This window comes from Gymnogyps californianus, chromosome 27, assembly GCF_018139145.2.
Source record: "Gymnogyps californianus isolate 813 chromosome 27, ASM1813914v2, whole genome shotgun sequence".
In the NCBI taxonomy this organism is placed as follows: Eukaryota; Metazoa; Chordata; class Aves; order Accipitriformes; family Cathartidae; genus Gymnogyps; species Gymnogyps californianus.
The window spans coordinates 4,921,050-4,946,944 of NC_059497.1; the positions used below are offsets into that span (position 1 = coordinate 4,921,050).

Genomic DNA, 25,895 nt, shown 5'->3' on the forward strand with positions numbered 1-25,895 from the left:
AGCAAGGAGTTTGCTCGTCCCCCCCGTGCCGTCACGTGGCTGCCCGGTGTTTTGGCGTTTTGATTACATACGATACTGTGTATTTAAGACTGGTTTATGGGTGTTTATACTAATGCGTAAACCTGTAATTTAGAAGCTCAGTTATAAATCAACATCGCTGAAGGTCTTGTCCCTCGTGCCTTGAGATCGGTCTCCAGATTTAGAAGGCAGGTTAGAGGGAAAAAAAAAAAAGGACTGTTTAGTTTTCCTCTGGTTATGATGATAAAGGATCACGGGATGGGATGCGAATGTGTCCCGCGCTGAGGTGCGGCAGCCGGGCACAGGGATCTGCCGGCGTAAACAAGCAGAGAGTTTCCATTTTGACTCCGCTCTTACGACAGCCGTAAGAGAGACTTGTGTTTACATGGCAAATCCCAGCCCAGAAAGAAAAGCAGTGCCACGGCTGCCGAGCCGATGCTCGTGGGAGGGTAGTGGCATCCCACTAGCGACGTTCTCTGCTAGGACATGGGCTGCAAGGACCAGAGCCCCTTCCCGCTCGGCACCGCATACGAGGAGGAGCAGCCTTCGTCCCCAAGAGCTCCTGGCACAGACTGGGGCTGGCGGGAGAGCCAGGAGCCTCCTCCAGCGGCAGTGCCCAGCAGGATAGCACATTCCCACTGGTGGGTTGTGGTCCTCTCCCGATACATCCTAACGATGAAACCTCTGCACTCATATTTTTATATATAAAATTCTTTTACAGCTTTAATAATCGTTTCTGCACCTTTGCCCTTTCCCAGGCTGCCCCAGAGCCTGGCTGTGCCAGGGATGGTTTTGCATTACTGGTTTGATTCAATATAGCGTAGCGAGATGCGCTGTGAGTTATTGGGGCTGGTCATGTCGGTGCAAGTGCTCTTCCGCTGGATTTCTTATCCAAGCGGGCTACGGCAGAACCAGTTGTCCCTGTTGAGAAACCCCTTTTAGCTATGGTGGGCTGGAAGCTGCCTTGCCCTGAGCTGCCAGCCCAGGCAGACGAGAGCCACGCAGACTCCCCTGGCTCCGGGTTCACCTGCAGCCACCATGTAAACGTGAATTTGAACGCTGGAGATTTGTGTTGGGTGTAAAGGGCATGTCTGCACATCTGTCCTTCAGCTGATGCTGGTCTCCTGCTCCCCTGGAAGTGGTCGGTTCCTGCATGGGTTTAGGACCCCGATGCTTTGCGTGGGGGACATGCTGGCAGCAAGCAGAGCTTCGTAGGTGCAGGACGTCTCCGCGGGGCCAGGAGGGAGAGCCTTGCCCTTGGCCTCTGCCTTTGGAAAGACCCGGCGTACGGATGAGCTGCCGGTTTCCACGCGTGCTGCTCTCCTGGGCTGGCCATGCTGCATGTGTCCTGTCTAAAGCAGACCTGCTCTTGCAAACCTCCTCCCTCAGGGAAGGTCCCTGTCCTATGAAGGCAGCCCAAGGGTTATGTGTTTTTGCAGGGAAAGCATAACTAGACCCAGGGACTCCTCAGCATCCTCTTGTCCAGCCGCGGTCCCTCCCCTCCCCTCCGCAGCGAGATGGCAGTGGGTGCCTTGGCTTAGCTGGATGTTTTCCATCACCTCCAGCCCCCTTTATTGTATCTTTAGGGGTTATTAGGACAAAAGGGGATACGAGAGGCTGCAGGGGCAGGACGGTGGGCTGGGAGGACCCCGTAGGCAGGATGACCCCGTGGGCAGGATGACTGCTGGGGCCGTGGGGCCCCCGTCCCCGGACAGGTGGGATCACTGCACACCTTCCTCCTGGCCCCGCTCCTGGCTCCCAGCCTTATCTCCCACTGCAATTTCCTGGCTGGCAATGCCTCTCCTGACTCAGGGAGCAGAAGCACCCCGGAAGAGAGATGGTGCCAGCAGCTCCCAGTGCAGGGACGGTCATGGGGTATGGCAGAGGGTCCCCCTGCGCCCCTGGGATGCCAGCTGCAGGGGGCCAGGCTGCGAGAGGCTCCCCCAAACAAACAAAAGACCCCTGAATATCTCAGAAAGGTCTTTTTCTTCCCCCCTCCACCTGTATTTCCAGTCCCCCCTCCCCACCTCTCCCTTGCAAACAGCAGAGCTGCTCTCCGGTCCCGCTTTCCACTGTCCCAGCACCCCAAGACGCTCCCGCAGCCGCCGAGCCCAGCCAGGTTGTGCCATCTGCAAACTCTTTTTTTTTTTTTTCCCTCCTTATATATATATTTTTTTTCCTTCCCCTTTTCTTTTCCACCCATTGCCTTTTCCCATGCCATACGCCTCCCCCTGCTTCCCCCCCCCCCTCCCCTTGCCACCACCCCAAGCCCTCGGCTGGCCGAGGGGCTGCGAGGTGCGGGGTGGGTCTGGGGGTTGCGGGGGGCTTTGCATTGATGCATTGATCGCCCATGGTCTCCGCCTGACCTCCCTGCTCCCAGGGAAGCAGTCTCCATGGCTACTGGCCCTTCTCCTCCAGCGCAGACTGTAAATTCCTGCAGGCAAAGCCCAGCCTTGGGGGTGCGAGGGGGGGAGCCGGGAAGGAGTAACCAAAGCCAAATAGAAAGAAAGAAAGGCTGGGAGAAAAAGGGCGTTGCTTGGATGGGCTCTCCTTTCCACTCCCCTTTCTCAGGTCCCCAGCACCAGGGCAAGGCGCCTGCTTCCCCCCTCCAGCGCTGCTGCTGCTGCTGCTGCTGCTGCTGCTGCTGCTGCTGCTGCTGCTGCTGCTGCTGCTGCTGCTGCTCTCTTGCAAAACTGGAATTGGCTGGGATTATTTAAGGAAAAAAAAAAAAAAAGGAGAAGGGATCAGAGCAGCCGCCAGAGAGAGGGCGATAGAGTCCACTTTCCTCCAACTGCCCTGGGTCTCCTTCCCTCACTCTCTCCTCTTTAGCAACACCAAGAGCCCCAAACTGAACCCAGAGCAGCTTTTTCCATCAGTTCAGTTCCCTTCCCTCCCTCTGTCTCGCACACGGCAAGAAGAGAGCCCCTTCCTCCTCTTGATTTCCCTTCGCATGCTCAGCCTCTTGTTTCCTTTAAAGCACTAGAAATCTCCCCTTCTTGCCCCCACTCCTCCATGCAGACTGGGATTGCAATGGGAGCTTTGCAGATTGCTGGATTTTCCATCCTTTTCTTTCTCCTCCACTCTGGAAACACACTGGCAAATAAAGCCAGTCAAGGTAAGAGAAAATCTTCCCAGCTCGAAGATTTGCTGTTTGATGTGTGTATTAGGCAGCCGGACCTCCTCTTTAGATCTGGGATTTTATATGCAGGCTGGAGAAATTAGCAGCAATAACAACAAATAGTGGAGGGGATTTTAAATGTTGCTTGCAGATATTCTTGCCTGCTGCCTTTGATTGGGGTTGGTTTTTTGTGAACTCTTTAATGAGTTGCGTTTCTTACACTTTATTTTTTTTGCTTTGGACCCTTTATCTCAAGGCAGGGGGTGCAGAGGCAGAAAATGAGGGGGTGCAAACAAGTCTGCACCCATCACAGGGAAAATGTTGCTGTTTTGGAGGGGTTCGGGGGGCTTTTCTGGTTTTCGGGTTGCAGTGTCTGTGAGATGGGGATAACAGCCACGGCGGTGCGGGCGAGGAGGGCTCGTTTCGGGCTGGGTCGGAGGGAAGGGACAGCGGAGCGGGTGTCTGTAACGCTGGGAGGTTGCATCTGCGTTTGTGTGCTTTACATAGGCGCGGGCTGAATCTCAAATGTTGTGCTATAGGGGTGTGGGCTGCAGAAAACTTCGGGTAGCTGAACACAGCAAAGCCTGAAAAACACGGGAGCTCTTTCCCTATCTCTAGAAAAGAGAGGTATGTCCCATCGTTATCAGCTTCAGGCTTTTCTGTTTCACCACTCCCGTATCGAGCCAGAGTTTCTCCTTCACAAACGTACACATGTAGTTTTATGTATGGTCTATCTATACCTTAGGTTTTCTATAGCACCTCTATATTTAGCTCGGATTTTTCTCTACACACACGCGCAGGAGTGCGCGCACACACACAAACACACACAGCCCTATGTGCATGATCCTGTTGGCTGTCTCAAAGGGATTTTTCCTCCTTAATTCACCACTATCTATACAATCTGTTGGGTTTTCTTTTTTTTTTTTTTTTTCCATAGCACTTAACAGTATGTAAGATTTATCAAAACCAGCTTTGGCTCTTGCTATTGTAGTAGCTGCGTGTTTATGCATATGGTGAGATTAAATAGAGTGCGAATGAAATATAGAAGCGCAGGATATAATTAAAGATCTCTTGTAGGCATTAGTAATAGGCGTATTTCAGCCACGCGCATGGTCGCCCCGAGCCCTGTCACCGACAAAGTTAGGAGGAATTTCAAGGCTATTGTCTTATCTGGCTTAAAGTGTTTTTAAAACAATAGGCGACTTTTCGGGAGGGCAGTCTGGGCAAGCACGGGGGAGATTTTCCAGGGCAAAGGTTTGGTAAGAAAGCGTCCAGCTTCACGTAAAGCTTTATGATTTAGGCTTAGAAAGGAATGCTTAGGTTTTTATCCCCCCTCAAATTATCTTGAGTGTATGCATTGCTTTCATTTCTTATCATAATATTTATTTATTAAGGCCTTTTGGTTTCCAGTTCCATTTAAGCCTGAGCCAGAATTGCATTAAAATAGCAAAGTAAAATTCCATCGTGCAGAGACTTGACAGATCCCTTCGGGGAAGGAGAGGGGTGGAGTGGGGGTGGAGAGAGGTGAGCTCAATCCTGCGCTGGGGTAAATCGCCCGCCGTACGCCCGGGATGGTGCTGGCTCCTCCCGGCCCCCGGCGAAGGCACTGAGCAGTCCCAGGGGGTCCGGATGCTCTCCAGCCGGGGGGGTTTTGTGGCGGAGAGTTAATCCCCGAGGCTGCTGCTGGGGGGTTCTGCGGGCTGGTGAGGGGGAGGCAGCCGCAGAGAGGTGAAGGTTGGTGCCCGCGGGGATGCGAGGGCTCTGGGCAGGAGTGGACCCGGTCCTTTTTGGATGAGGCTGAGCTCGTGGACCCGGCATCACCGATGGCAGATAAAAACCATGCTTTTCCTAGGAACCCACTGTCGCCTGTTTTTCTGCACGCACAAGCGTCGTTGAGCTTTTCAAAGCCACCCCGTGCGGCTGGGGCATGTTTTAGTAGGATATTTCTGAAAAGCATTGGGTATCCCCCCTGCATCTGCAGGGTGATGCCCCAAGGATGGGGTACACACCACCCCTCCGCCTTCACTGAAGCCTTTGCCCTTTCGGGGGACAGCCACCCTCGCCAGGTGACTGTCACAGGCTGGGGACGGCTCCTCTCCCGTCAGATGGGCTTGTTTTGCTGTGATAACGTCGTACCACGGGTAGGGCTTGCTGGCTCATTTCTCGCACTGAATTACCCCGGAAAGTTTAGTCTGTAGGGAAGGAAGGATTTAGCAAAGCTGTCTGCCGGGCCTGGAGGGTGTCTGCCAGGAGACCTGGCTGTCTGCGGGGTTTATTGGGTCAGTTTAGGGCTAGAAAAGCTTTCAAGAGGAGAACCGACAGTATAAATCCAGATAACCCCGGGGAGGCTCCCGACACGCACTCAGCTGGGATAAAGTCTCCCTGCGGTCCCCATGCCAAGCTGCCTGAACGGCCCCAAGCTGCTGCCGTACCCCCAGCTCCCCTGTTTTTTGGACAGATAATGCCACCCGCTGTCCCATCCCGTCATCCGTCAGTCCGTCTCACAGCCTGCCAGGCAGAAGAGCCTGTCCTGAGCTCCCGCTCTCAGTGGAGCAGTGCCCTTGCCCATCTTCTGCCGGCATCGGTCCCTCCCTGTGCCCCGGGGAGGATGGAGCCCAAGGGCTGGCAGATTTGCACCCTCCTCTTGTACCAGGCAGCGCCCGGATCCGGCCTTGCCACGCTCCTCTGGCAGCACCCCCGTAACTGGAGGCACGTCGCAGGATTCACCACCTTTTCCTGCAACCGAATTCCACATCCCCTTGGATGGTGCCGCGGGAACGGGGCTGGGAGGGAGATGCAGCATCTCCCTGGGGGACCCCGGCACCCCAGTTTGCAGCCTGTGGCACTCCCGCAGCCCCGGCCACCCACCCAGCGTGGGATCCTGAGTGGGACCACGGTCCCAGCCCGGCTCGATGGTCACCCGTGGGTAAAACCAGCCCTTTTGGCCGGTGCCGCGCGGCTGCCCGGGGACGGAGCCACCATCCCGCGCGAGGGGCTGGGTTCGGTGGGGATGCACCTGCAGAGCCTACACCGCCGAGGTCTTTTTTTTTGTTTTTTTTATATTTTTTTTTAGGAGCCTAAAATTTTCCAATTGCAGCGTGGAGATGCTGTTTGATTCCCCTCCCATCTCCGCCGAACCTCCTCCCCCTTGGCCTCCGCTTTCCTCCCTCTCTTGCATTCACAGTGTGCGACTGTTGTGCCTGTCCCCTCCACCCCTCTGAAATATGAAATGTAAAACTGTAAACATTTCAACGTACAGCAGTTCAAAGGAGATCTTTGACTGAGGGCGTCTAACATGCCTGTACCGAGATTAAAAAGGGGAGGGGGGGGTAGGAAGGAGGGAAGAAGAGTTTTTTTGTAACTGCCAACAGGAGTATAAATATTCAGACACCTCGAGTCTTCCAGTGTGGAGATGTATTGCTGTCTCCAAACTGCTAAGGAGTTTTTTGGTTTTTTTTTTTCTTTTATTTTTATATAGACTTTTCCTTTGCAGACGGTCACACCGGAGTAATCCATTTAGGAAAAAAATATGCATGAATAACCTTAACCTTCACTTTCAAAATTATAAGTCCCCCGAGAGGCTTTAGGAGAAGCCTGGGATGGCAAATAAAGTTTGCTCTGTCTCGCGACGCTGGAGGAAGCCCGGCCGGCCGCGTTTCGGCGAGGCCGTCTTCCCCACTGGAGATGTTGCGATTGTTGCTCCCGAAGCCGAAAACAAACACGCGCGTTTTTTTTAAGGCAAGGCTTGGTCAGCCTGATAAGCCAAAGGAACGGCAACAGCACCGACAATTCCCCGGGGAGATGAACACGCTGTTGGCGTGGAGCATCAAACCCTCCTCAGAGAAATCGCAGCTGAATTGAGCTGAAGCGACCGGGGTTGGCACAAGGAGGTGGGATGGGGATGGAGGGAGTGTTTCCAACCCAGGGGATTCCGGATCTGGTGGTGGATCTGGGATCCTTTGGGATGACCTGGGCTGGTGCAGGGGATGGGGAGCTCAACACGGCTCTGCCCTCGCGGGCGTCGGAAGCGTTGATGGGGGGGGAAAAAAGCCCCTTTTGGGGTGCTGCCAGCTTTGGGGAAGCAAAACCCGGGGCGAGGGGTGCAGAGCGGGGTCTGGGCATGGGGCGATGGGGTCACCAGGCTGGGAACCCCCCCAGGTCCTTGCTGCGACTTGTGGTTCATCGTCCTTCATCCGTGCTCCGTCATTCCACTGTGGCTTGATCTACCGGGTCCCACCTGCTTTCGGGACAGTGGGGTGGATGTGTGGGGCGTTGGGCTGGGGCAGGGGTCTCCATCGCACGGTGAGATGCAGACATTCCCTCCGTACCCACCCAGGGACCGCCGGCACGGCATCGCCGGCACGGCATCCCCGGCACGGCACCCCTATCCCGCCAACAAGCCATGGCCGAGCACCTGAGTTAGGATCTCGAGTTCAGATGACGCATCTTTGGCCAATTTGCAAAAAGCCGCCCCGCAGAGCATCTTCCTCCCCTCTCGCCGGCCCCCATCCGCTCCCGGCGGGATGCCAGTGCCCGCGGCCGTGCCCTGTGCCCGTCCCGCCGCGGCGCAGCACGAGTCGCCCTTGCGAGCTCCCCGGGGCGAACAAATGATTAATAAACTGCACCACAGTGTCTGAGGTGGTTATTAATACCCTGGTAAAAAGAGCTACTGAAGTTATAAAGCTTTAATTTGGCATTAAGGCCGAGTGGAAACTCCGCGTGTCTGCCAACAGCTACACACACATCCCTATACAGACAGGCTGTTAATATATATGCCTATATAAAAATAAAGAATAAAATTAATTTGAAAGAAAAAGCCGAAGCGCTTGCAGAAGAGAGAAAAAGGACGGTCGTTTTGTTTGTTTAGGGGTTTTCTGGCGAGTTTTTGCTGCCCTGCCTCGGCCCCCTCCTCAGATTTATTGGGACTTTCAGCCTATGGATAAAACCATCTTTTATTATTTATTTTTTTTTTTAAAACAAAATAAGGAAGTGAGGAAAGAGCCTCAATCCAGGCTCTAAAAATATACGAGCTGTTGCTTTATCCCCCCACTCACTGTCGCGTATCGCCAGCGGCGTGACGCCGCAGGGCAGGGCGCAAGCGTGGGACCCGGGTGCCCGTGGGCTCCGCCACCGCCTCCCCCGCCGGCCTCGGTCAAAACCCTTTGCCTCCCCGGTGGGTGCGCGCCAGTCCCGGGGGGTTGGTGGTCCCCCCGCTTTTGGCACGCTCGAAATGGCAGTGGCGTTGAAACCGTCTGCCTCCGCTGCCTTTGAAATGGAGAATAAAGCTGCAGCTGGAGCGGAACGGGGCCCAACAGCCAGCGCTGGAAAATCCCACCCACAACGGAATAAAAAACATCGCCCGAGGCGCGGGGCGAGCGCCACAGCCTCCTGCCCTTCGCCGCAAACCCCCCGGCACGGCGTGGCGGCGGTGCCGAGGATGCTCTTGCCCTCTGACGAGCCCTAATTAGCCCCAAAGTGTGGTGGGATGGGGCGGAGGTGGGGCTGGGCAGGGAGCGGGGGCCGCCGGACGTGGGCGAGACCTCAGGTCCCCAACGGGACTCGGCGTCTTCATCAAAATTAAATTCTCCACCTGGTGCAAAATCCTCCGGTTCTGGGGATTTGGGGCATGACGCGCGCATCTGCGCCATCCGGTTTGGGCCCGTTTCAGGCAACTGTGGGTGAAAAAGGGCATCTTTGATTATTCGTGCGGGTCTGCAAGGGGTCCTGGCTGGCAAACCCCCCCAAAAAACCCACCTGGATTTAGGACCTGGTCTTCAAAAGGTCCCCCCAAGGAGGGGGACAAGCGGGGCGCACCCCAGCAAGGATTTTGCAAGAGCAAATAGGGATGGGAACATCCATAAGGAATTTTTTTTAAAAAATCTTCTCTTCGCTTGGCTTGAAAATGAAATCCCTCGCACCTCGGTGGCGGCTGGGAGCACCTGCAGCGCGGCCGCGGGCTTTTTTTTGGATGGAGAAAATTCTCCTGCGGGAAAAGCGGGCTGTCCCGACGGCAAACCTTCCCTTTCATGGGAAAACACCTCTTGCGTTGACAAAAATGCAAAAATTTAGTTTTTCGGAGGGCTTTTTTTTAATTCACTACATCATTTCTGAAGGATCCTTCTTAGGAGCCAAAATTTCAGCATTCTGAAATTAGGATCTTTGCCAATCTCAGGATGGCTCCTGGGGTGCTGGGGAGGGTATTTATTCACTCTTCCCACACACACACATACTTTTTTTCCCCTTTTTTTTCCTTTTTTTTTATAATCCTGTAACCTTTCAGAATGTCTCCAGCTTTGGAAAAATTACAGAGTGGCAAATTTATAATGTTTTCTTTTGTACTTTTGCTGCTGTGTAATCTTTCCAAAGTTAGAGAAGTTTTGAAGTTACAGAATGGAAAAAAAAAGATAGAAAAAAAAATAATATACATGTGCGAGTGGGAAAGGCACAGCATTGTGTTCACCACGGCGCAGCCGTTGTTCATTGTCTTGAGTTTGAGGGCGCAGGAGGAAAAAGAAATAGAACAAAACCCCCCCAAAAAGTGAGATTTCTGGCAAAAGGCTGGGAAAATTTCAATGATGTGATGTCTGATGGATGCTTCAAGTTTTGAGTGGTTTTAGGGGAAGGAGATGGGGGTTGATGGATGGTCTGTGCTGTTTGGGTGCTGCTTCCCACCTATACGGCAGGGTGGATGCCCGGGGTGCTGAGACCCGGCAGCTCTCACCTTGGGACTGTCAACTCGAAGCATCGAGACGTGATTTATACCCGGGGGGGGGAAGAGCCAAGGGAGGGCTCCGAACCATGCAGGGTCAGGACCAGGATTTGCAAATTCACTAGATCTTTGGTTCGGCGTCGGCTTCGTCGCTGTCGAGTCCCCGTGCCCATCGCTGCCCACGAAGCGGCGAGCGCTCGACGTCCCCCACGCCTTCTCCCGCTCCGGTGCTGCATCCCTGCCGCCGCCCAGCCGAGAGCCCTGCCGAGGGATGCTGGAGCCGGAGGCGACGTCGCTGTGATGACGACCGGCGCTCGCCGGCGATGGAGGCCCTTCCTCCTGTGCCGAAAGGCTCTTTAAGCCTGAAAAACGTGGTTGGGAAGGAGTGAGCTCTGCACGCCTGCAGCTTTTGCAGGTTTTTTTTCCGCCGGTGATTATTGGCACACGCTTTTCGGTTTGTAGGATGGGCCCTTTGCAGGTGGGTCAGGGGTGCGGTGGGGCGGCCGTGCCCCGGGGCGGAGACGGGATTTGCAGCTAAATGTGAAGTTTGGCTGGGGAGAAACTGAACCTGAGCCACGCTCAGCTCCCCGAAGGGACAACAGCCCCCCCAAGTCCCCGCGGGACCCCCGGCACAGGGTGCGCTGCAAGCCTCTCCCTGGGGATGTCGTCGGGTGCTGGGGTGGTCGCAGCGCGGCAGCACCGTGGCCGGTGCCGTGGGTGCTGGAGGCGACAGTGCTGGCCGGGAGCGGGGTGCCGGTCCCCTGTGCAATCCCTCCGTCGTCCCCACCGCGGTGGGTCAGCCTCCAGCCGGTGATTAATGGCCCAAGGGAGGCCGTGGTGGCCGCGGGCCATGGCTAATGTCAAATAACAAATATGAATGCGGGCTGTAAATATTTATACAATGCGCAGGCACGTGCCGCCTCCCTGGTGCAAAGGCAAAGCTCTCCTCCCCCCGGCCGGGTGACTCACATCTCCCGGCAAAAAACCACCAGGGTGGCCGGGAGAGGGCTCGGGCCGGTGCTCCCGCGGCCGTGGCCCCCGTCCCGGCAGGGCCGGTGGGGCTGCCTGCCCGCCTGCGGCTTGCAGGGATGTTTCATGTCTTTGGGGACGTCCCAGAGCACTTCTGTCCTTGGGGTTGCTGAAAAGCAGCTTTTTAAAGGCAGCTGAGAGCTTCGCAGCCTCAGGCTCCTCTTTATGGGGTACAGGGAAGCTGAAGGGACCCCTCAGATCCCCCTTCCCTGGTGAGACCCTCCCCATCCCCGTGGGAGGCGGTGGAGGCGAACCCCCCGGGAGCAGTGCTGACGCTCCCCACGTGCCCGTGGAGTCGGAGCGGGGAGCCTGGGGTGCTCTGGGAGCCCTGCCCGTACCCGAGGGGCCGCGGGCGATGCTCAGTGCCCACCTTCCCCGCGGGGGCACCCAGCTGCCGTACACCTCTGCCAGGCATTGACAGCCAGAGAGGGGGATGTGCCCGCTCCGGGGCACCACGTTTCCCTTACTGCCTGCGCAAGGAAGGCAGAGAGCAGCCAGGTGAGCAGCCTCTTGCTCGTAAACCTCCACCCCACGCACTCGAGGCTTCTCTGTTTCCCAAATACCATTAAAAGCTCCGCTCCCACGGCCTCCGGCCATGGCAAACCCTTGGGCATCGCCGCTTAAGGCCATCGCCGGCACGCGGTGCTCTGGACGTGATGTCCCAGGTACCACGGCGCTGCATCCCGGATAAGCAGGTTGAGGGGTAAAGGGGGATGGGGGGGATGCGGATTTTGGCTGTGTCCCCAAGGAAGCCTTGATGTTTTTCCCAGTTCTCCCTCCTGCTTCCCGCTCCCGGCTCCCAGGTTTATTTCGTGTGGTCCCTGCTAATTCGTGCACATTCCTCCGCGCCTAAGAATAGAAAGCGATGACGATTATTTGGGTGACTGGTCGGCTCAGGAAACGGCTAATTGGAGACAGAGACTTTCACCTCTGCCTGGGCTGGCTCCAGCCTGGACTATGGGCGCCTGAGCGGTGTTTCCTATCATCAGACACATGAAAGGGTCGGGGAGTCTCAGGGTGGCTTGTACGAGAGCAGGGACACAGGTAGTGCTGTCTGGGAGCGGCCCCAGCCCATCACCGTGTCCCACAGCGAGCCCATCACCCGTTGCGTCATGGCTGGGTGCGGCGAAGCTACTAAGGAGCAAAGCAACAGCGTCGCTCCCTCGAGCCTTTCTGGTTCACGGGCTGGTTGAAAAGCCGGAGGGCTGCTTGGTTTCATCGCCTCGGGCAATGGCTCCCGTGGGGAGACCGGGAGAGCTGCCCCCGGCTCTCCCCATCGCTCCCCCCGCCTCTCCCCTTGCAGATGTCGACGAGTGCGTGGAGGGCACCGACAACTGCCACATCGACGCCATCTGCCAGAACACCCCCAAGTCCTACAAGTGCATCTGCAAGTCCGGCTACACCGGCGACGGGAAGCACTGCAAAGGTAGGGGCACGCCACCGCCGCCGAAGCCGGAGCCCCTCCGACGAGTGACAGCCCCGGCAGGTCGGAGGCAGGCGGTGGCTCGTCAGCAACGTCCCCTGCCCTTGCAAAAAGGCTGCTTGTTTCCCCCAGCCCGTTGCAAACCTTTTATTCCCCTTTTCTGCCCCAAACTCCTGGCCTTTTGACACTGCAGTACATGGGGATGGAGAGGAATGTGACTGTCCCTGCCGGCAGCGGTGGCAGCCGTCGTGCTCCCTCCCCTGCTCTGCAAAGAGCCGCGTTGGGGCTGCCCGGTCCCAGGAGGGTCACCTCGGGCTTGTTTTAAACAAAGCTGGGCTTTTTTTCCTGCAGGATTTCCAACCCAGAGGCTGCAGAACCGGGTTAGCAGCTAAAACATGAGAAGCTTAAAAATAAGATATAGAGATATAGATGATACAGATATTGGTATAGATACAGATATAGGTATATGCAGCTAAGTGAAAGAAAATGGGCTCCTTGGAGAAGCGGCAGCAGGAAAGCAGGAATGGGGCAGGGGAAAAATTCCCGGCTCTGCTCGGAGCAGGTCCAGGGTTGGGATGGGCTGAGTACAAATAGCAGAGGGATTAAAGCGCGCTCCAGGCACAGCAAGGCTTCGCCATGGAGACGGGCTGCTCTGCCCACCACCGTCGGGAAATCCCGAGTGATTCCCAGTGCGCTGCGCTGTGCCAAAGCTTTAAGACAGCGGGTTAGCTGGAAGTCCAGGGTCTAGACTGGGGAGGACAGGGATGTTTTTGCAGGGTGTGGAGGGATGCTGTAGGTGATAACGGAGCTGGGGACCTGCTGGAATACGCAGAGACAGCAGAGACCCCAGGGCACAGTATCAGCCAGGTCGCAAACACGCTGGAGGTGGGGAGCAGCACCCGTGCAGTGAGTTGGCCGTCCTCAGCCAGGGCAGCCCCACAGCTCTCCTGTCCTCTCTCCGCAGATGTTGACGAGTGCGAGCGGGAAGACAACGCGGGCTGCGTCCACGAGTGCGTCAACATCCCTGGCAACTACCGCTGTACCTGCTATGATGGCTTCCGCCTGGCGCACGACGGCCACAACTGCTTAGGTGAGGGACGGGCCCCCGGCACGTGCCGGGGTGGGATGCCGGCGTGTCACAGCCACTCAACAGCTCTGGCATCTTGGGACCAGCGTGCTGGCTTTCTTTGCCGGGCACCTCCCGAGCTCTGACCCCCCCAGACCCGTTGCAGAGCTGGGGGACTGTGGTGGCACTGCCAGGGCAGCAAGCCGGCTGCAGACATGTCCCGTGCCACAATGGCTCACCGGGGACAGGCTTGCTCCCCGTTGCTGGGACAGGATGCCCCATGCTGGGAGGAAAACTTGCTCCATGGGTCCATCCATAGACTAGGGGTTGCTGGAGTCAGGCGAGACTGGGAGGGTTGGGTTTGGGGATGCTGGGCACGAGTCGCAGCCTCCCCGCGGCCGCATCCTGCTGTGGCGAGCGGCCGGGCCGGCAGCTCTGCTCCGCTGCTGAAGGCAGGACCAGCTGGCGGGGCTCACCCGGACCCTGCCGCTCGCTCCGCTCGTGCTTGAGGTCAGCCCTGCACCTGCCAAAATAGATGAGTTAATAGCAAATACGGTGGGGATGGGAACCAGCAAAGGGAACTGGGTAAATAATCCCCAGGCCAAGACAAACCCGGCATCTGCCTACGGAGCGGCCGTGCATCCTCCCCGCCACTTCCCACCGCCCCAAACTCCATCCGGCCACGGCGAAGCCAAAGCTCCCGGCAGAGCCTCGGGGCCAGCCGGGCTTCCCGCGCCCCGGCACCCACTTCCTCCCGTGGCACCCACGGGTGGGATTGCCGGGGCATGGGGCCGCCCGCCTTCCCTCCGCCTGGAGCTGATGCTATTTTCTAATTAGTGTATCTGCAGAGGGGTCATTAATGAGCTCATCACTGGGAGGAGGAGGAGGAGGGGGAAGGGATTATGGACACATACGCTTTGCATTAACCACCATCACCGGGATCTTTGCAGCCTCCTCGGAGAGGGGGGAGATTTACACAGCTGGGAGGAGGCGCGGGCGGGCGGCTCTGCCTTCCTCTCCCGGGGGAGGATGAGCCCAAAGAGAAGAAAGGAAAGCCGGGCTCGGTGAGCCGCAGACGTCATGTGTTTACAGAGTTGAGCGGGAGGGGATGGAGGTGGCTGGGGAGCAGCCGGGTTAGGGGGGGACCTGGGGGGGCAGCCGCAGCTCCCCCTTGAGCCTTTCCTCGGCTCATCCCAGCGAGGCATTTTGGCCGCATTGCTTTGCTGTAGGGATGGTGCAGGTTTATCCCCTGGAGCCCATTTTACAGATGAGGATGTTGAGACCCTCTGCGCTTCGGCTGGGTTTGCTCGGTGGCTGCTCTCGGGGGGCAGCAGGGATCAACCCCGGCAAGTTTTTCCCGTCCTCCTTCCCCCCCATCCTGACTGTGCTTTGCCCAGCCTGCAAGCATCCTCTCTTAGCCAAAAGAAAGTGGCCGAGCCGGAGGTGGGTCGGGGTGTGTGCCTGCCGGAGCCCACCGGCCCCCCCCATCGCCCACCCTGGGCGGCCTTTTGAACTGGGAGAGGAATTCGAGCCCCCATCCTGACACGGGCCCTGCTGGCTTCTGCCCATCTCCGTTGTATTTAATAAAACAGGTATTAGAGCGGCGGAGTCTCGTTTCAGCCGTCGGGTTTGAACGGCTGCCTCCTCATTTTTGTGCGGAGCTTGAAGGAGAAGTCGCAAGACGTTAAGCCCTTGTTATAAGCGGGGGGGATTTGAGGAGAGTTATTGGCATCTGCAGGACATAGCTTGGCTGGGACGAGCCTCGGAGGAAGCTGCAAGCCTCCTGCCATCGCAGAGGATGTCCTTTTTGTGTCTGGCTGCAGCCCAGCTGTCAGCCCTAGCCTGCCCCACGGGCACCCGGGTGTGAGACGATGTTTTCCGCACCTCCTTTCCAAGGTAGCGGGTTTGTGGGGTGCTCCCGGGCTCTGCTCCCATTACGGTTTCCAGTCGGAGCTGCAGCCTCGGCTTTGATTTCTGAGCATCCCTCGGGGTTGCAGCATCCCCCGGGGCTTGCCTGGGGCTGGGGCACAGAGGAGCGCGGTGCTGGGGGGACCGGGGCTGGGACCCCCCCCCGGCGCGTGCCGTCACCGAGCCGCTATTCCGGCGTTTCCGGCGATCGATGCTGGTGGGGCTCAGCTTTCCCCTCGGCCGCTAGCTCTGCAACGCTCGAGTTCACGGGAGGTTTTCTTTGGCACAGGGCCCCTCGCTCCCCAGCCCGACGCCATCGCCCGGCCCCGGGACTGCGGGCAGAGGGGGTAGGGGCAGCCGTGGCGGAGGTTTGCCTCTCTGCCCGAGCCCGGCATCCCGGTTGCTCCGGCACCTCGGGGCACTGGCGGGTTCAGCTTGGACCACTGTCCCCAAAAACCCTCTGGAGAGAGCAATGGGCTGTTGCTCCTCATTAAAGGAGGGATTTGCAGGGATGGAGCAGGAGCAGCCCGGGGTGAGGGCATTGCCGCTGCCACGGGTGCACATCTCGAGCCCCTTCCAGCCTTAGTCTGTTAAACCAAAACAGGCACGAGGGCAGCAGAGCTGCTGGGGATTTGAGTCTCCTTACAAGTAATTATCCCCGCTCTGGGCTAAGGTTTCCCAGCTCCCCCTAATGAAGTGCAGGCATCCCCAGCCGGCGACGGGCTCCGAGGGGCTGGGAGCGGGGGGCGGCTGCAGCCAGTGTCGTGGCTGAGCACCCTGGGTGCTTTGGGGAAAAGGGGGCACAGCCTGCCCGGGGGCCCCGGGACAAGGAAAATCCCTTTCTCTGTGGTTCCCATCTGTACAATGAGACCTTTTTTGCCTCTGAGACCCACCCCTTGATGTGCTTTGCCTTCATCCCCTGCAGCCCTAAGGTGTCTCCTTTTTTTCTGGCTGAGGGATCGCGGATGTAAAGCAGAACTGATTTGCTACGTAGCAAATCTGTCACACCCGGTTCCCCATCCCCTCGGCGTGCCGCGGTGCCGTGCTCACCCCCTGCCACCTTCGCTTTGCAGACCTGGACGAGTGCTCGGAGGGCAACGGCGGCTGCCAGCAGACCTGCGTCAACATGATGGGCAGCTACGAGTGCTTCTGCCGGGAGGGCTTCTTCCTCAGTGACAACCAGCACACCTGCATCCAGCGCCCCGAAGGTTAGTGCACGGCGTCTCCCCGCCCTGGGGCACTCTCCATCCCCTGCGTTTCTCGGGCAGGTCTGTCCCCCATCACCCCTGGCCACCCCTGCATGGTGCCTGGCTTTGGGTGCTGGTTTATGACCCTTCTCGATGCTGCAAGTTTCTTATGAGCACATTGGGAGAGGATGCTGCGGGGCTAATAAACATCTCCGCAACAAAACCCTCGCAGGCCCTTTTATCAAGCACAGTAATACCGAACGGAGGACGTTAATCCTATATCCAGAGCGTTTTATTAAATAAAAGGTACCCGGAGATCCTCACGCCACCCTGTGAGACTCGTCTTCTCCTGCCAGGTCTTGCGCAGCACCGAGCCCTTCGTCTCGATATCAGCTCTAAATTGCTGCCGTCTGGAGCAATCTCTTAGCCAAAATAGGAGGAAATGAGAGATTTTTGCGTCTCTGCTGATTTTTATCTCCACTGCTTGGCAAAGCCAGCTGAGTGTTTTTGCTTTCCTCCTTCCCCCTTCCCAGCTGCGTCGGTCCCTCCAGCTCCCTGGGGGATCTCGCCCAGCCCAGGACGGCTCAGCGGCCGTGGTGGCATCTCCCGCGTCCCCATCCCCTGTGTGTCCGGGAGGGATGAGCTGGCTGCTCCTGCCTCCCAGTGACGCAGTGGGTGGCCCCGCTGGGGACAGGGATGCAGGTGCTGGGTTTTGAGCTGATTTTTTTTGAGCTGAACGGCTGCAGGGTGTTGTTGGCCCGGGGAGGTCTGTGTTACTTCTGCACCCTGAGCTTGATCTTGTAGCTGCTATGTGGTCCTCGAGCTTGGGCTCAGGCGCGGCTGCTGGGAGGGTTGCAGCTGGTCCCCGGGCTGCGAGCCTGGAAAAAGCGGAGAGCTGAGGACAATTTGGGGTCCGATGTTAAAGCCTGTTCTGACTTTACTCCTGGCTCCTTGGGCACTGCCAAGGCAGAAGCATTCAGTATTAGAGAGCTAAACCTCAACGTTATGAGTGCTTCCTTCCTTCTGGGGTCCTTGCCAGCTCCTTGTCTCTCTTCTCCTACCCTGGCAGGAGGCTTTCTCCTCTCCCTCTGCTCTTTCTCTGTTTCTCAATCTCCCTCTTGCTTTCCTCTCTCCCTCCTGACGCAGAGGGGATGAAATGCTGCTGGGTCGGGAGACCCAGGGGATGGATCCCAGGACCCCCCTCCTGCAGCACCACGACCCTCTCCCTCGCACCGGCCAGTCCCTCCCAGTAAGGAGAGGCCAAGGGTCGGGGCTCGCTGGGTATCGGTGCCTTTAAACCCCGTTGCGCTCAGCCCGATGTTGACAGCGGAGCCACCAAAAGCAAAAGGGGCGAGCAGGGTCCTCGCGCCGGTGGAAGAGCAGATGACGATGTCGCAGGGAGAGGAAGGATTAAAGGGGGTGCATCTCTTCCCGGGCGGTGGCTGTAGGCACCGAGGGATTGCTGTGTCCTGGCATCGTGCAGTGCAGGAGGATGCTGTGCCCAGGTGGAATCACCTGGGGAGTCTTAGCAAAACAGCGTGCGGCTGTCCCAGCCTGGAGGGGAGCCGGGGCACACGGACGCCAGAGCTTGTGTCTCTGCTGGGACGTGCCGGGGGATCTCTGCAGACTGCCGGCCGTCGGGATCTGGCTTCTCTGGAAGCATCGCCAGGGGAGCAGCGGCGTGGCGGGGCAGGGCCAGCCTCGGAGGTCTCTGTGTCCGCCGTGGTACCTGGGACACGGCGGAGATGCTGCCGGGTAGTAAAGAGCAGCAATAAAAAAGAAGGGGAGAGAAAAGCCGCTGTTCGGAGGAGAGGCTGAGAGCGCTTGGCTGTCCCTGGCATCCCTGGGGCATCGTGTGCCCTGGGGGGTCCCGGAGCAGGGCTGGGTGGAGCGTGGAGGCTCGCAGCAGCATCCCGGCCCCGGGCAGGCTGGAGGGTGCCGGGGGGACAAAGCGAGGCTCCCCACAGGTTGGGGGCTCCCAGCCCCGGCACGGAGGCCAGGGAAGGGAGGGCTGGTGTGGTTGGAGGCAAGAGGCTCTAATTACAGAGGGCCCGCCTGCCACTGCAATTAAAGATGATCGCCCTGTCCTGGAGTGGAGCCAGGTGGGATCTGCCGGGCAGGTGATGGAGAGCAGCCTGGGACACCCACAGGCTCCAGCCTGTGGTTTTTAACCCTTTAACCTGCATGCTTGGTGCATCTCAGCATCCTCCTTCGAGGTGCCATGACCTCATAAGGACCTTGCCTCACCCTCCTGCCCCAGGCTCTTGGCAGCCCATGGGCTTGCAGCTCTGCCCGGTTCCCAATCCTGACGCTGGCATTGCTTACCCCACGGTGGGCTCAGCACTGGGTGCCTGGAAAGGAGCTGACCCCCTCCCTCTGGCAGAAAAAGGCCCTGACCATGTGGTTGCATCTCCCGGAGGGCCATCCCCGGCTTGCTGTGGGTTTTGTTAAATGTCTCATAAACTCCTGTCAATGCCCCATTCGGTATCCGCTGAACCCGGCTTTCTGCAGCTGAGTGTCCCCGTGCCCCCAGAGAGGCTGGGGCAGGAGGGGGCTGTGGACAGGTCAGCGAGGGTGAAATGGCAGCTCCGATAATGGGAACCAGCAGTTCCCCAAACCCTCATTCCCCAGGGGCTGCCAGCGTGTGAATCCTCCCCGAGCTGTCAATACATCCCATAGCTTACGGTATGGCCCCGGGGCTCATCCCGGTGGAGCAGCTCCAGGGCTGTGCCCTCCCGCAGCTGGCTCTGCCCGCCTCCAAAACCCTTCCTTGCTCGGCTGAACAATGCCATGACTGCCTGCCCTGGGGTCTGTAATCACAACCAGGCTCACCCCTTCCTCCTCGGCTTCCAAAAAGGAGCTGCATCGCTCCGTCACATCAGTGCCAGGCAGGGCTGGGGGGCAGCGGCAGCTTCTGCGCCCACTGCTTGCCCTGAGGCGTGGGAGCGGGGTCTCGCCCGAGGCAATGGGAGGGAATCAGAAGTTCAAAGCTCCAGGGTGGTTTTGTCCGCCTTCCCGAGCCGCTCTGTGCCAGGAGATGTTGCCCTTCGAGGCACTGCACGAGGTTATCCTGTCCCCACTAAGGTCCTCGCTTGCAAGGTTTTCCTCTCGTTGCCCCCCATCTCCCCATCCCTGTCCCACCCTAGACATCCTTCTGCTGCCACGGACCGGTGCCGGCAAGCTTTTGGAGCTTTTCTTTGCTTCCTTCTCTCTTTTAGAAGGAATGAACTGCATGAACAAGAACCACGGCTGCGCCCACATCTGCCGGGAGACCCCGAAGGGGGGTATCGCCTGCGAGTGCCGCCCCGGCTTCGAGCTCACCAAGAACCAGCGGGACTGCAAACGTAAGGAGCACTCCAGGGATGGGGATACGGCCTCCCGGGGACCTCTAACCTTGTCCCAGTGGTACAGACCCCTCCTGGCCCTGCTGCAAAGCCCTGACCCCCCCTGGTACTAGTTGATTTATCGAGCCTGAAGCCCTCTGGCTTCATTTTCCTGTGGCATGCCTGGCTCTGCCTCCGTTGCCCTTGCAGACGATGCTCCTGGCATTCTGCTCTGCCATGTCCCCACCAGACGTCGTGCCCTTACACTGAGTGGGCTGAAATGGCATTTAAAGGGGGTCCCAGAGGCGCAGCGTCCCCTGTCCCTGTCCCACCATTTCACTTTTCCAAAGGGAGATGAACAGGGAGAGTACGATCGGCACGGGAGGAGCGCAGGAATCCTCTCCCCGGGGGTCGTGGTGCTCTCAGCCTGTCTGATCTCCTGCCAACATCTCGCTGGCACTGCCAGGGTTATTAAATAGATATGTATGTGTTTATGCAATTATTTTTATTTTGTTTCTCATTTGCTGTCTGCAGCAAATGTGTAAAATCGCTGATGAAATGGAGTTTTAATCCTACGAGCCTATTTTCCCTCCAAGCTAAATGAACAGTACGCCTTGCCCCCCGGGGAGGGCTGGCAGGGGTTCCCAGGAGCACCTGAGTCATTCCAGAGCTTGGGAAAGTCCCACCCTTCCCCTGTAGCACCAGATCCAGGGTCAGGGGCAACCAGCCCACCGGTCCCCTTTGCTCGGGCCCCACCGGTGGCATTTAGCAGATATGCAAAGGGAAGACGCGAGAAACCACATAACAGTTTGCATCTGCCAAGATCCCGCAGGGAAAGTCGAAGGGCTTTAGAAATTATCCGGGAGGGAGGGATCTCTCCGAGGTTTTTCCAAGCCAGCTTTATGCTACCGCTTGGGGATGCCGGGTGGGAAAGAGAGGGGCTGGGGCCCTGGGTGACGGCTGGTGCTTTGCCTCCCGCAGTGACCTGCAACTACGGGAACGGGGGCTGCCAGCATACCTGCGACGACACCGACCAGGGGCCCAAGTGCGGCTGCCACGTCAAGTTCTTGCTGCACTCTGACGGGGTGACGTGCATAGGTAGGTGCGAGCCCCCGCCTGGCCGCGGGGACGTGGGTCAGGGCGCGGGATGGCTCGTCTTCCTCCCTGGGAAATTTCCTCTTGGCCTGATGAAGGGTTTGGGTTTTTTTTTCCCCCCCCCCAAGCTTTGGAGATGTGGCGTTTCCTTTTTGCCGGGATGGGAGAAACTCGGTGTGTGTGTGAGGGATGCTGTGGGTACCAACGGGGCACAGGGATGCGTCGGTGCTCAACCACAGGGAGCAAAAGTGGCTGCGGGGATGCTTGAGGGGACATCTGGGGACAAGTCGGTTGTGCCGGCGTGCGGGCAGGAGTCCCTGCCTGCCTCTGTGCTGCTGGAGGGAGAGGGGTGAGGATGTCCCCACGCTAGAAATTGTTACTGTCACTGTCACCGGCAGCAGTCGGGGAGGGACACGGGGAGGTCAGGTTTGGCCGCGGCGATCCGTTCCGACTTGGCACTGAGGGGTCTCGGCTCAGGAACAATTGTCTTGCAAAAAAAACCCCAAACCCCAACAACCTGACAACTCAACCACCCCCAGAATTGTCCTTTTCCTGTGTGTGTTTTCAAATTGTAAAACATCAAACAGAGATAGAAGTTTTACTGGTTTCATATGCTTGTGCTGTTTAACAGCTGATTTGATTTAAAAAAATGTTACATTCAGGGAGTGATTAAGTCCACAAATTGCTCTAGACATTTGAGTTCTTATTGCAAAATAAAAAAGAAAAAGGAATTGAAAGCAAGAGAGAGGTTTTGGCTCCCCGTGTCCCCGCTGTGCCTGAACAGAAAACCCTCTGCGCTTTCCAAAGACGGCTCCGTCCTCGGGGCGAGCGGCAGAGGAGCCCCCCGAACTCCCGGCTGCTCCCCGCCGGCTCGAGGGATGCTCGGGGCTGAGCCCCCAGCAAAGCCCTCCTGCCTGTCAGCTCGGCTGCCTCCCACCTTAACGTCACCGCTGTCACCCAGCCCACTTCCAGGATTAATCCCAGTCCCTCCCGGCTGCTGGTAGACGCTCGCAGCCCCTTGTCCCCGCCGTCCCCATGTTTGCTCCCGCAGCCGCTGCATCCCGTCCCACCCGCTGAGGACCCTCCCGTGGGGTTATTGCCGTGCCCGGGGTGGGGAGCGCTCCTCCGACGGGGACTTTGGGACCCCGGGGTGCGTCAGCTGGTGCGTTCCTCCTGGATGGAGGTCCCTGCGCGTGCGGTGTCTGTGTTGGTGCGAGGACTTGGCGAGGTTTGGCACCGAAATGATGCTCCTGACCTGCTGGGTGCAGGAGGTGGGAGAGCAGCTCTCCGAAGCGTGTCATGATTTGGGGGATGCTTGAGAGGGGTCCGTTTGCTGGAGGGTCTCAGCACTCAGACCCTGGGTACCACAAGTGTGAGGGTGGGATTTGGGAGTTTCCAAAAATCGCTCATCCTCGTGGCCTTGGCCAAAATCTTCCCGTTTGTCCCCATGCCGTGCACCGTATCTGCTGGGGAGGCATCTCCCACCGGAGCCGGTACATCCCCGTGAGCTCTCCCCTCGCCCGCCTTCCCGGGGGAAATCAAACACCCACGACGGAGGATTTTAGGAGCAGCACCAGCTCAAAACTCACCGCCGAGCTTTTCGCATCCCTTTCAGGTCTGCAACCCCCTCTCCGCAGGAAGGGGCCCACCCGGCTCCCGCGTCCCCCGGGGGATTCCCGGCCCCCCAGCCCTGCCACGGGAACACTGCGGGATTGTGCTCCGGCCGCTGGGAGCCGGCAGCCGCCCCGCGGGGATGCCCGGCCGGCAGATTTACGGCCGAGGTACCTGCTTGGATATTTATAACCACCCTTTCTTGTTTTACAGCCGGGGCTCAGCAAACAGCCCTCCCCCCTCCCCGGTGCTCGCTCCGCCGCCCCTTCCCCATTTCCTCTGAAATATTTCATCATTTCAAGGGGAATAAAGTTTCCAGCAAGGGGAAACGCAAACTCGCTCCCCGGGCCATGGGCTTTGAAATTGTACGCGGTGTGTTTGATGGGCTGCCGGGACAGGCCCCTGGTCCAGGTTCCCTTCAGATCACACCACGCGGCAGGAAGCACGATCAGCCCCTTTGAATGACAGTTTCATTAGGCCACGGCCGGTGTTTTTCATTTTTCCGCTTTTTATTGCTGCTTTTAAAAATGCAGATAATGAATAACATGCCTCTGAGCAAAGCGGGGCCAGCCCTAATGGCTCCCAACATGTCTGCAGGCTCGAGGGGGAGGGGGAGCCGGGAGAGGAGGCCAATGACCTTATATATTTATATTTATGCTCAAAAAGCAGCCTTTTTTTTTTAAAAAAAAAAAAAAGCACATAAAATCGCCCTCCAGCAGCCCAGGGTGCAACGCCCGTGGGGAGATGCAAACCGGGCTGTCATGTTTGATGCAGATTTTGGCTTTCCGGGAAGATTTGCAAGCCTAGGCATCATTGCCGCTCCCTCCCGCCGATATTTGGGGTGCAGCAGGGCCATTGCTGTCCCCCCGCTTGCGACGAGCACCAGCGGAGCGGGAGGTGGTGGATGGGGAGGAAATACGATTAGATGGAGAAGGAAACTAAACCCAGCTCAAGTTTTATGGCCGATTTCCTGACCCGCGCCCGGGCGGTTTGCGGCGGCACCGCCGATGCTCCCCAGCTTTGTGAAGCTGGCGGTGCCGGGAGTGGGGGCTGCGCCGGACCCCGCTGCCGGGTCAATGCTGGGGACACCAGAGCGAAGGGACCACGGCGTAGGAGGGCTCTGGGAAGGGGAAAGCAGGGCACGGGGACGCGAGGCAGGTGGCCATGGGCATGCCGTGTACGCTCCTCCACACACATCGACCTCTCCGAGGAGGACACGGTCCCTGCAGAGCTTCAGCACCCCGTGTCCCGGCTGCTGAATCCCTGCCCTCAGCCTGAGCCCCCCAGGACAGCACAGGCACAGCCGGCGGCTGCGTTTCCCCTCTTTTCCCCTTCCACCGTCCTCCCCTCCGCACGGACCTGGCGTCGTTTCTCATTAAGCGGGGATGCGCTCGTCTCTGCTCAGTCCCGTGGGTGATGGGCTCCACGTGCCCCGAGCACCCCAGCCCCGTGCTCTCCTGGGGGCTCACCAGCTTCGGTCCAGCACTGCCACGGGGCTCTGTCCCCACATGGGAGCAAAAAGAAGTGCTGGGGTGCCTTGTCCCCTCCCCAAAATGACCGGGATGAAGGAGGGACATCTCCCAGCCATGGATGGGTGGTGCCAAGCAGAGTTTCCTTTGCAGGGCAAAGCTCAAGCTAATTTTTGGAGGCAATCCCCAAAAGTGATCCCTGGGTGTTTTAGCACTGATTTTGGGGTCTGCAGCTTTGCCCAGGCTGCTCTCAGCCCCTTCTTGGCCATTCGTCCCCCCCAGGCTCCCGTACGCTCCCTCAGGTACTCAGCACCCCGGGGCTGTGCCGTGCCTTGCCGGGGCTCCCTGCACCCCGGTGCACCGACGCACGGGTGAGGCTGAGCAGCCCAAGCGCACCCAAAATTTGGGCTCACCGCCGGCTTGGCTGCTAAATCCAAGCGGTGCAAGTGCCACTGGTGGGACGCGGTCGCCTTCCCAAAGCCCATGGCCGTGCAGTGGCCATACGGCTCCTCTCGGGGACTGCAACCCGTCCTGGCACACGCTGGTTTTGCTCCGGCGAGGGCAAGGACCCGATTCCCCAGACTAACGGGCTGCACTAACGCTCCTCATAACGCGCTTCCTCCCTCTCGCATGGGGCTCCGGCCAGCCCGACACAGAGCACAAAACCGGAGGGGGTTTGGAGAGGCTGCGGGACACGGGATGCTTCAGACAGGGTGATGGAGGAGTCGATAGCACCGGCCCCAGACCTCGGGTTTTGGCTCTTTTGGGAGGTGGGGGGAGAAAAAACCCAAAGGGACAATTTCCACCAGGCTGGAAAGGCAGCGGAGTCGAACCCATTGACGTGTGACACCAACCGAGGTCCTTGCTGGACACTGTTTCTAAATCACTTTTTTATAATGTTAAACAGGGGAGAGACACTTCCAGCAACACGTTATCCTTGAGACGTTTTCTAATGGTAAATATTTTTGTTCTCTCTATCTCTACGAAGGGGGTCTAACCGTAGACGGTCTCTCATCTCGAGATCATAACCGGGCTCGGGGGGCTGAGCTGTCACGCTAACCGCATGCCTCACTAACCCTGTCCCCCGCTGCTGCTTTTAAACCCCGCAGAGCAAGCCTGGCCTCGGGCTGCAGGCGGACTTTGCTTTTGGGGACAGAGAAAGAAACCCTCCCCTGGCTGTGCTTGCATGAGGCGGGGGCTCTCGCGTTGCTTTGGTCGATCCAGCCCGGTGCAGGGGGTGATAATCCGCTTTCCAGTGGCTGCGGCAATGGTTATTCCGCCCGCCGCCGCCAAGCAAGCCTGAGAGGAGCTAGCGGTGGGCTGCCGGCGGCTGTGTGATGGGGAGGGGGATGCTCGTGCCCGTCTCTGCGCTGTGCGCTCCCAAAGTTACCCCTTCCCGGAGCCCACCCGCTCGCGGATGGTCCCCTCTGCGGGTGCGGGGACATTCAGGGTGTCCCAGGGTTTGGCCCAGCAAAGCTGCTAACCCCGCTCCGAGGCACCCAGCCCAGAGCTGCAGCAAATTGCAGAGCTGCAGTGACCCTTTAGCGGGCTGGGCACCTCGGCTGCTTCCCCAAGGATTTCTTTGCAACCCCCGTCGGGTCTCTAAGCCCTTCACGAAGGTAAGGCGACGCCTCTGCTCCGCCAACAAGGAAACCGAGGCAGTCTGAAGGTGCAGCGACTTGTCTGCGGTGGGGAATCTTGTTCATGGACGTGCTGGGTGCATGCAAACTCCTGGCACATCCAGGAGGAGCTGTGGGTGCGGGGCTCACCGGTGACAGGCAGCACCAACCGCGGCTTTTGGGGGGCTCTGCAGAGCCTTTCCCACAGCGGTGGGAAAAGGGGGGACCCCCAGCTCTGCACTGTCACCACTCCAGAGCCTTTCCCACAGGGGTGGGAGAAGGGGGGACCCCCAGCTCCGCGCCGTCACCGTGCTGCAGCC

The 25,895-nt window shown here is 58.5% G+C and overlaps 1 protein-coding gene across 1 annotated transcript in view; it reads left to right on the forward strand.

Annotated features, from left to right (window-relative positions):
• The first annotated feature begins 3,030 nt into the window (after positions 1 to 3,030).
• The window catches only part of SCUBE3 (signal peptide, CUB domain and EGF like domain containing 3), a 35,364-nt gene continuing 12,499 nt past the window's right edge, over positions 3,031 to 25,895 (forward strand). The window contains exons 1-7 of the mRNA XM_050911581.1: positions 3,031 to 3,133; positions 12,178 to 12,300; positions 13,262 to 13,387; positions 16,345 to 16,479; positions 19,677 to 19,802; positions 20,763 to 20,879; positions 24,864 to 24,911. Coding sequence (XP_050767538.1) covers positions 3,031 to 3,133; positions 12,178 to 12,300; positions 13,262 to 13,387; positions 16,345 to 16,479; positions 19,677 to 19,802; positions 20,763 to 20,879; positions 24,864 to 24,911 — 778 coding nt within the window. The remainder of the gene's footprint in view (positions 3,134 to 12,177; positions 12,301 to 13,261; positions 13,388 to 16,344; positions 16,480 to 19,676; positions 19,803 to 20,762; positions 20,880 to 24,863; positions 24,912 to 25,895) is intronic.